The sequence below is a fragment of the Bos indicus genome, chromosome 6 (genome assembly GCF_029378745.1).
Source record: "Bos indicus isolate NIAB-ARS_2022 breed Sahiwal x Tharparkar chromosome 6, NIAB-ARS_B.indTharparkar_mat_pri_1.0, whole genome shotgun sequence".
NCBI classification, from domain to species: Eukaryota; Metazoa; Chordata; class Mammalia; order Artiodactyla; family Bovidae; genus Bos; species Bos indicus.
Genome location: NC_091765.1, coordinates 89,917,839 through 89,928,089, shown reverse-complemented (window position 1 = coordinate 89,928,089; position 10,251 = coordinate 89,917,839). Strand labels below are relative to the sequence as shown.

The 10,251-nt window shown below is 37.5% G+C and overlaps 2 protein-coding genes across 6 annotated transcripts in view; both read right to left on the bottom strand.

Annotated features, from left to right (window-relative positions):
- Positions 1-490: 490 nt before the first annotated feature.
- EPGN (epithelial mitogen) lies at positions 491-9,050 on the bottom strand. Of its 2 annotated transcripts, XM_019962925.2 has the most exons (5): positions 8,923-9,044; positions 8,297-8,386; positions 5,628-5,748; positions 4,569-4,721; positions 491-2,810 (listed from the first exon to the last, which is right to left on the bottom strand). In XM_019962925.2, exons 1-5 carry the CDS (start codon positions 8,963-8,965, stop codon positions 2,756-2,758), a joined length of 462 nt encoding a protein of 153 aa, XP_019818484.1. In that variant the 5' UTR covers positions 8,966-9,044; the 3' UTR covers positions 491-2,755. The 2 variants fall into 2 exon arrangements, with proteins under 2 accessions (XP_019818484.1, XP_070647689.1); XM_070791588.1 differs by lacking the exon at positions 8,297-8,386 and having other exon boundaries at positions 8,923-9,050.
- Positions 9,051-9,080: 30 nt separating this feature from the next.
- The window catches only part of MTHFD2L (methylenetetrahydrofolate dehydrogenase (NADP+ dependent) 2 like), a 147,578-nt gene continuing 146,407 nt past the window's right edge, over positions 9,081-10,251 (bottom strand). For all 4 annotated transcript variants that reach the window (XM_070791585.1, XM_019962921.2, XM_019962923.2 and 1 more), the window contains one exon: positions 9,081-9,218. In XM_070791585.1, coding sequence (XP_070647686.1) covers positions 9,088-9,218 — 131 coding nt within the window. In that variant the 3' untranslated portion in view covers positions 9,081-9,087. The remainder of the gene's footprint in view (positions 9,219-10,251) is intronic.

The following is a 10,251-nucleotide window of genomic DNA, read 5'->3' as shown; positions in this document are numbered from 1 at the left end:
ATTTCTTTCTTAAATGACCCACCACACCTAATAGCTGAAATGTAGTTCTGATACCAGATCTTCACCGGTAGGCTTCTGTTCAGGGAGGGTCTTATTTCATATAGGAAAAAACAGAAAATGAAAGATTTGCAGAACATCTTATACATGTTCCTACTGAAGACCTGCTTACAAATGTAAATTTTGCCATAAGAATACCAGGGATTTCTTCCTGGAAAATGAACTCTAGGAGTTATATGAGCACAAGATTCCTTTGTATGACAGATCATAAACAGATGGCTTCTCAGGAGCCACACTCTAAATTTCCATATTTTCTTACTGGGTGGATTTTATGATGTTAATGCATACCCATCCAGAGGTGAAAAAAAATGAAGCTCTGTTGGTTTTCTGCTTTGATCTACTTTTTGGTTTGGCATTTGGGAATTTTATTCAGTTAAGTATACATTTTAGAAATACTTATAGACAGCAAATATTTGTAACTCTTTAGTTTATCACCTTTCCAGAGACTTTAGTCTTACTTCCTCTTTCTTTTCATCAGGAGGCAGTCCTTAATTAAGCTTTATTGTTTCTTCCTGGACTCTCCCCAGCTTTTTAACAGCTATTTGAAATGCTCAGGAAGAGGAGTCATTGGGAGGAACCTTTACCTCCCTACTCCTTGGGATGATGTAACCTTTGCATACTTTGTGAGATCATGCAGAAAGTGCTGATGTGCAATTCATCTGCATTAAATTCCTTCAGAAGGAAAAACAAACTGAGCAAGTGAAATGCCTTCTACTCAAAGGAAAACAGAAGGTAGTTTTATTTAGAAGTGAATGAAAAGTCACAACCTGATGTAAGAGAAGCCATTGCTAGTAGGCTTCCATTGTAAGAAAGTTCACCTTTGACTCCTTTTTTAACCCATGCTATGATCAAAATACTTTGCTTATCTATTCCACAATAGAAAAAAATAAAAAAAGTCCATAGTCTTAGATTGAATCTAAAAGAAACGTGGTAGATACTATTCTTTAATTTCATGTTTCACTTCCTTTAAGAACAAATTCTTAAATTATTATTTTAACAACCAAACACTACAATATACACCGAAGATAATATCCAGTGGTGTGTTTCAGAGTGAGGGGTAAGACTGGGGACAGACATGGAGTTGAGAATAATCACACTTGCAACACAGATGTGTAAATTTTTCTCCCTTCTCTCAATATCAAATTTTAGTGCTAGAAAGGCTTTGTGGAAAATGACATGAAAGTCCAAAGAAATTAAGGGGGCTAGGATTATTTGAATTAGGTGGAAGAATAATGATTAAACAGGTAGGACCATAATTCTCAAAATGTTATTTCTACCAATGTTCCATTTTCTCCACATACAAATCTTCTATCAGGTATTCAGGAATGGTAAAGAAAGTTTCCACATGCTCTTGGTTGATGAAAATGTCTGGTTCTTCAGTTTCTATTTTAGAGTCAATTGTAGAACTGTATTCATTAGTAGAATTTTAGAATGTCAGTCCAAATAGTCACCAGGTAATTCCACTAACAATAGGAGAAAGTGATGAACATAAGCATTTGAGGACTAGTGAGTCGAGCACAAAATTTTATAATCCATGCAGAAACAAAAATGTTTTGCCTATTCAAGACTCAATATCCAGATAAGTTTTCAGTCATCAGAAACTCTTTAGCTTATTCCATATTTCAAAGTTTTGCCACAAGCTTGGGATGATTTATGTTTGCCTTGGACGTTCTGTTTTCTTTTCTCTAGCTTAGACTTCAGTCACATGTTTGGGTCACCGGAAGTGCCATAACACTAATCTCATCTGAGTAGTTGACATCACATTCTTTTAGACACCATGAAAGCAGCATGTTTCAGATTTGGTCCATAGAGCTGTGGTCCAAAATCCTGGTAACAAGCATAGTGAAGAACCCAAGCATGGCCTTGCTTAGGCTGACTGTGTTGTAGGAAAGCGGACCCCTTCCAGGGCCCGAAACTGGGCTCTTGTCTAACACTCAGAAATGAAGTGTCCGAGGAGACACATGTGCTGACAAAGCAAGAGATTTTATTGGGAAAGGGCGCCCAGGTGGAGAGCAGGAGGGTAAGGGAACCCAGGAGAACTGCTCTGTCACATGGCTTGCAGTTTGGGTTTTATGGTGATGGGATTAGTTTCCGGGTAGTCTTTAGCCAATCATTCTGACTCAGAGTCCTTCCTGGTGGTGCAAGCCTTGTTCAGCCAAGATGGATGCCAGAGAGAAGGATTCTGGGAGGTGGACGGACAGCTGGTGTTTCCTTTTGACCTTTCCCGAACTCTTCTGGTTGGTGGAGGCTTATTAGTTCCCTGTTCCTTACCAGGACCTTCTGTCGTAAAACAGCTCATGCAAATGGTTACTGTGGTGCCTGGCCAGGGTGGGAGGTTTCAATCAGTGTGCTTCCCCTAACAACTGCATAGTTGATAATTATTGTCATGAGAATTCACATCTGACATAGTCAGAAGCATACAACTCAGTATCCCATAGGGAGAACAAAAACCACACAGAAGCAGCAAACCCAGAGTAGGGCTGTGAACTTGACTTCTGTCACTGTAGCTTGTTCCCTTGGCTCCCATGGTGCTTTAACGATGACAGAGTCTAAGCACCAACGTTGAAATTTATTCTCTCATTTCACCACGATCCCAACTTTCTAGTCAGCCTGGAAAGTTTTGTTGTTTCTCTTGAAGATTTCAGTTTGGGGCCCACTGATTTACACCAATGCCTCATGAAAATTTCTTACAAAGGCTTCACAGTGGTCTTCCTCCGGAACAGATATTGTAAGGTGATTTCAATTTTAGATACCTAAAACAGAGCATTGGTTTCCATATGAATTTGACTGCTGTTTGTATAGCTTATTGAGAATTATATAAATGCTCTGGTATAACAGTTGCTCTTGGTGTCCCACCTATACCCGCTTTGCCATCCCCATCCCTCAGCAGCTGTGGGTATTAATAAGGCTCATGTGCTTTGTGCTGTGCTACATTGCTCAGTCATGTCTGACTCTCTGTGACCCTATGAACTGTAGCCCACCAGGCTCCTCTGTCCATGGGGATTCTCCAGGCAAGAATACTAGAGTGGGTTGCCATGTCCTCCTCCAGGAGACCTTCCCAAGCCAGGGATTGAACCCAGGTCTCCTGAATTGCAGGCAGATTCTTTACTGACTGAGCCACCAGGGAAGCCCAAGAATTCTGGAGTGGGTAGCCTATCCCTTCTCCAGGGGATCTTCCCGACCCAGGAATTGAACCAGGGTCTTCTGCATTGCAGACAGATTCTTTACCAGCTGAGCTTCCAGGGAAGCCCATAATAAGGCTCACAGCACCATCCTTCTCTAGAGGACTGTCCTCAGCCAAGAGAGGATTTTGCCTGAAGATTTCTGGGAGATTCCAAGGCCCTGTCCCTTACCCCACCAGGAGCATTCTGACATCCACACCTGATGACTCAGTACTAAAACCAAGCTCCCTCACCTCCTTAGGTTGGGTCAGAGATGCCATTCATGTTCTAGGTCTCCCTGTGGAATCAGGCTGAGGATAGGTTTCAGCTAAATCTACACCTTTGCTTCCTTTCCACTCTGCTCTAGCTTTCCTACTTCGTTACAAGTTTCAGCTTTGAGTAGTCCCTTGACCAATCACTCACTCAAGAATCTCTTTCATAGTTCTTCTTCTAGGGAACTTGACCTCAGGCAGTTGTCTTATTTACACTAAAAGGTCTTACTTCCTTTTCTTTGTTTTTCCTTTCTTGATCTCTTATGCAGCTGATTTAACAGATTTTGTATTAATCGATCCACAATTGATATAACAAATTTTACTCTCTCTAAGGTGCAGTTATTAAGAAAATATTTTTTTATGTTGTATAATAACTTTTGGTCATTTTAAAAATGACAACTTAGTTAACAGAGTACAGCAAAAGAAATGTATTTTTACTTTTCTTTAATGTATGTCATGTATTTTTTGACTTTTCCTTATATGTGATTTTAGGTAAAATTACCAGTGTGGAAAGGCCAGAAATAATAATTAATAATTAATACATGAGTAATTTATACTTAGTGGATCAAATTTGTCTTCTTTAGCTTTTAGCAGTAGGCAGTATCTCCTGCATGTACCCTCGGTTGATGTCTGGGAAGAAAATGGCCCAAGTTTGTTACACACTTTCATTAATTTCATACTTATATTTGATGTGTCCATTCGACAGATATTTACTGAGCACGTACGGTGTCCCAAACACGGTGTTCAGCACTCCATATAGTTTTGCACAGGACACAGTTAATCTTCACCCTTGTGGACTGACTGTCCTACTCATTTACAACTTGATGTAGACAGACAGAGATGAGGATGAAGGGAAATTGTAAATTGGAGCTATCCTATTGCAACTGCAAGTAAATCTACCTCTTGTCTGGGCTTATGAGAAGAGGCACCAAAACAAATATGCAGGAACTTGCCAGATTTACAGCCATATTTTCACTAGACAATTATATATGTCAATGCTTGGTACCTTGTAGGGGCTCAGTAAATGTTTGTCAAATGAATGAGTACCTAGTGACTTCATAATTTTTTTTTTTCTTACCTCTTTCTTATGTAGCAGTAAAAAATAACAAGAAAACCACTTAATAGTAATCCAACGCCAATCCCAATTGCGATGTATTTTTCATAAGAATCTGCAGCATATGAAGTTAAGGTCAAATGCTCACACCTTTCTCCAGTATAACCAGTAAAACACCTTTAAAAAAAAGAAAAAATGTATAATGTTAAAACTCATGATGATGGAAACACATATGACTAATTTCAAAAAATGAAAACAATTAAATAAAAATGATTTAAATTAAAGAGGCACATACCAAATGAAAGTTGATCTATTAAAGAAGAAGAAGCCATGCATTTGATTAAAACCCCGTATAAATGCAGCTTCCCTCATTGGTAGAAGAGAAAGGTAGGACACTTCCATGAGTTGATGTGGAAAACTGTTAACCTACTCTTTCATAAGAGGATGCTGAGTAAATCAATGGTCATAAACAGTATCTCAGTTGATCTAGAACTTTATATTCCTGAAATATTTTTGCCATAGTTTCATTTCATCCTATAATCAACTCATAAAAATCTTAGAAACGTCTTTGCATGTTATTGACTGGTCTCTCAGATGGTAACGAATCTGCCTGCAGTGTAGGAGACCCAGGTTCAATCCTGGTCAGGAAGATTCCCTGGAGAAGGAAATGGCAACTCACTCCAGTATTCTTGCCCAGAGACTCTCATGGACAGAGGAGCCTGGTGGGCTATACTCTATGGGGTTACAAAAAGTTGGACACGACTGAGCAACTAACATTTCCACTTTTCAAAAGTTGTTTTGGATTCAGTAGTTTTGAGGTGTGGCATGAGCTTCTGCATTTCTAACAAGCTCCCAGGTTACACGGATGCTGCTAATCTAGGAACCATACTTTTAAGCAGTGAGAATTAGGTAGGTTAGAAAAAGACTCCTTAGATATTCAAATACAAAGAGAATTGGTGAATCATGTTCAGAGCATGTACCTTTTTTACTGGGTAAAATAGAGGTGTATATAAAGGTACCATGTGAAACACCATACATTCTCCTTCTCCCATCTCTAGGACTTGGGAAGTTCTTTGCAACTACCTGCAGATGGCTTTCTCCAACTCATGGTGGAATGCACAGACACCATTGATGCAGTAACTGTGGTGATCTTCCAGGCAAGGATGTGAGAACTTCAAGGCTATGGGTCCTTCTGTGTAGTCAGCTAGAAAAAGGAGATACTATATTAACAGATGAAGTGGGTCACGCTTTCATAGTAGATTCGTAACACATATACAAAAAGGCCTTTCATTTTAAGAATATTCTTTGAGTGCTCTGCCACTTGAACTATTGATTCATTCCTTTGGCAGGTTACATATACAAAGGTTAGGTTAATATTATCTAGACACATTAATAAATTAGGTGGTGGAGGTGGACTGATTATCATTCTGTTCTTTAGAAATTTCATTATAAGATATAGATACAAGTCTGCCAAAAGGTGGCAGCATTGATACTAGTCAGTATGGTGTCTTAAACAAGGCTTCCCAAATGTATCCTGGATGCTAATAAATATAGAAACTTTCATATACCTGAGAAGTAAGCACTTAGGGAGATGTGGATATGTGCTTGTGAGATAATGAATTTGATTTCTCTTCACTCCCCAGAGGAGTGAGATGAGAATCTGCCCTTGCTCATCTGTGGACCTTAAGTAGCTAATGGAAAGGAAATTGTTTTCCATAACTGATTTCAGAAGAGGTATTGTTATGACCCGTATATGAAGCCAGAAATAATTTATGGCTCAGGCTTAACACAGCTAAGACAATACCTTTGGATGTTAATTAGAAATTTTACTCAAGAGGCATTATGAGACTGTAGGAAAAGCCATGGAGTTGGAATTAGAAAACTTGGGTTTTGATTTCTAGCTCTTAGATTCTTCAGATGACCATACTTGGTCAAACTTTTGTGGTCAAGTGTCCAAAAGCCTTTTTATGGGAAACTTCCCTTTGGGAAGCTGTACTGCAGCAAAATACATATATTTCAGAATGGTTATCTTTCATTCCTTGAAGTATTAAAGACATATACCTATGCTGTTCTTGAGGTTTATGCAGTGGGAATGACATTTGGGTAAAACAGCATAATTTTAGTGTAGTTTAATATTTGATTCTTAAATTCTTCTCAAGCAGAATTAGTGGCATTTTATTTTTGTCATTGTTGTGAATAAACATCATATGTCCTCAACGCATAGCTTCATTTTGGTTGAGATCGCACATTACCTTAAAATTCATATTCATTTTGTTAAATGTAGCATAGTAAATCTAATTTCTCACCTTGATCATTAAGGCAGTGAGAACTTCCCATTATAAACTGTACTAGGTTCTTCCTACTTCAAGATTAACTCAGTTCAATTAACCAAGCCTGAATCAGGATTTACTAGAAAATGTGAGAACTGAAAGAAGACATTTTTAAAAAGAGAGTAGACTAGAGACTCATCTTCCCCCTAAGGACAAGAATATTAATTATAACTTCACAAAAATTTTCCTGAGGTACTAGATTCAGATTTTTTAGATTAAACAATAAGCAGGAAACGAGAATTCCCCAATCAAGAACACAAAGGAAAACTACTGAAGTGATACATTCAATCCCTTTTCTTTCCAATATTATTGCCTGTAACTTGGCGACTACTGATTTGCAGTTCACTATTAGGGAAGAAAAACGGTGGTGATGGGCAAACTGTCCGACACTGAGAGGGAACTGTACTTCTTTAATTTCAACAGTATTATCTTCCAACAAGGATGCTTTCTCTTTGTTTAAAGGCTTGGAAACATGAAGAATTTGGCTAAAAGTTATTCTAAAAGCCGCATATTTTGTTTTTCAAATTAATACATGCTCCAAAATTCAAATGGGTAAAATATTTTAAGGAAGTTTTTAAAATACAAAATTATTGGTGAAATAAAGAATACTTAAATATTACTATCTTTCATGTTCACAAACAAAGTATTTGACTTCATCTTCTTTTATTTGCTGGGCTCTGAGAGCAAGACATGGTGTTTCTTTTGTTGTAAATCACAAAGCCCACCTTCCCATCAGGGAGTGATATTTGATTTGCCTGAGAATCACACCCACCTGATACACAGGTCTTGGCAGATAACAAGCTTCCTAAATTCACCTCTAAGAGTTCAAAGAGTTTGGAAACATGCTGATGCTCAGCAATGGCCAGAAACTATTTTAATAACAATAATAAAATATGTCATCACCATCAACAACAAAAATTGGGTACAAGTGGTTGGGAAATACAGCGTACACTAAAATAACAAAAAACCCCAAAGACAAACAAGAAAAAAGACGTTTCCGAAGATTAGAGAAAGTGGATTAAGGCTTCATCTGCTTGCCAGAAATTTTGGCTGCAAAAGCTCATAATCACAGATCAAAATATTGTTACTCATCGAGAATGTAAAAATGGGGACAAATTGCCTTTAGACATGCCTGGGTTGTTGGGAACTCAGCAGGAATCAGGCAGAAAGTGTGGTAGGTTTCACATCCAAGACTGTAACTGAAGACAACTTTCTCTCATCTGCTCCACTTCCTCCTTTTAAAAAGATGATTCTTTGCGACATATTTACCTGCCACTTCCATTTCACAATGTCCCCATAAAAGATTGTCTAATAATAAGATATATGTTTAAAAATTTCCAATGTTGCTTTTATCACAATCTAAATTTCGCTAAAACATTAAAAAAAAAGTCACTTGAAATACAAAAGTGTGAAGAAAAATACCTTCTGTTTTGTTAACTGTCCAGTTACTCTGCTGGGTTGTGATTGGGGGGCTTATAGTGCTGGCTGCCTCTCCAGTCAGTGCTGTCATTGCTGTGTGAAGGAGGGGAAAGGCATCTTTAGCAGGCTAGCCTCCTTCAACGTACAAGCAACAGATCAAAAGTTATTCTGTCTATTCCCACATCTGTTCTATTTTTAATTCATCTACATTTGAGATCCATAACCTACTAAGGGCAGTTTTCTGACAGTTTCTCATGTATATCAATTCCATTCACTACATTACAGCTAGAGAAAATAGAAACCCACTAATTGTTAAGAGAACATGAATACATTTATAACTCACTCAATCAAAAGGATACTCTCATATCATAGTTAAAATGTCTCAACTGCTCTTCAGTTGTATAGAACAAACAATATAGAGATCTCAGAAAAAAGGTATCAAAATATATTAAGAGAGGAATGTGTCAAAAGATTACATAAGAAACTAAATGAATCCACGGATTCCTTGCTTGGATCTTTGTCATAAAGAACAATTGCTAAAAGCCAACTTCTCACTCACACAGAGAAAGCAAATCCTGTTCACATTTTACAATGACACAACATTAACACAATAAAAAGAAATGACCTACCATTGATCAAGAGATAGACTGATATTGGAACCCCGAAATCCATTTCCTGCACTTGTTAATAGTATCTTGCTCTTATCCTTCTAGACCGATGGGTGGAAGGTTTTTATTGAGCTCTCTCAGAGGCTTTCTTGCATTTATATTTCATGAAGCGTCATCTGGCAGTTCTTAGCAATCAAAAAAATATGTCCTTCTGGCAGCAGCATGAAGCCTTGGGGCGTTCGTGCACTTGTTCAGGATACCTGTGTTATCGGGTAGTGTGATCAAGTTTTTCGTTTGAAACACTGGTTTCCTGTTACCTGTGGGCATAATCATGTTTGTAAATGTACTTAAAACAACAAAAAAGAACTGAATTCAGGTAAAGCTCCCTTGGTGTGAACAGAATTGTTCTAGCTCCTGAGCTGCTAGCAATCCATGCAGGATTCCAAGAAAGGGGACTTTTAATATATCCAAACCAGGAAACATCTTAACCTGTTAATAAAAAGAAATATCCCTGAAGCTGCAGTTATTTACACTACTTTTTAGGACAGATTGGGTTGCACTGTAAATCAAGATATTTTGTTATTTAGTGGCAGGAGAGAACAATTAAATGTGCATAAAAGTAAAGGTTTAATATTCTATTTTAGTTTTTGCTACTTAGTTTTAGTATTTCAAGTTTTGTAAAAATAATTATTTTTAAGAGTATAACATTTACCTTTATGTCATTTTTGCCATTTAATATTTTTCTGAGTAAATGGAATGGCTACCAAGCTCTAGAACTACAGTTCTTAAAAATGTGCCCCAGTGATTAGGCTGGTAAAACACCAAAATACTAATAACAATAATAATATCATCTCCAATAAGATGAAATTAAAATATTTAAATTTGGTACATCTAATGAATAGAAAGTTTTAAGTTTAATATAACATTCACATTTTTTTTGCTATTCATCTACTTGAGACTTCCTTGGTGGCTCAGACGGTAAAGTGTCTGCCTACAATGAAGGAGACATGGGTTCCATCCCTGGGTCGGGAAGATCCTCTGGAGAAGGAAATGGCAACCCACTCCAGTACCCTTGACTGAAAAATCCCACGAATGGTAGAGCCTGGTAGGCTACAGTCCATGGGGTTGCAAAGAGTCGGACACGACTGAGCGACTTCACCTTACCTATCTACTTACGATTATTAAAGTATCATTTTTAAGGTCAAAATATGTAATTATTGCTATTACTTTTTGTGACAATCGGAGCTTCCATAAATTCTCACTTGCCCAGTTTATAATAAAATAATTTATAAATATGTTTCGCTGAGGTGTTAAAGTTTTCTACCAAGAATTTCAATTGCTCATATTTTC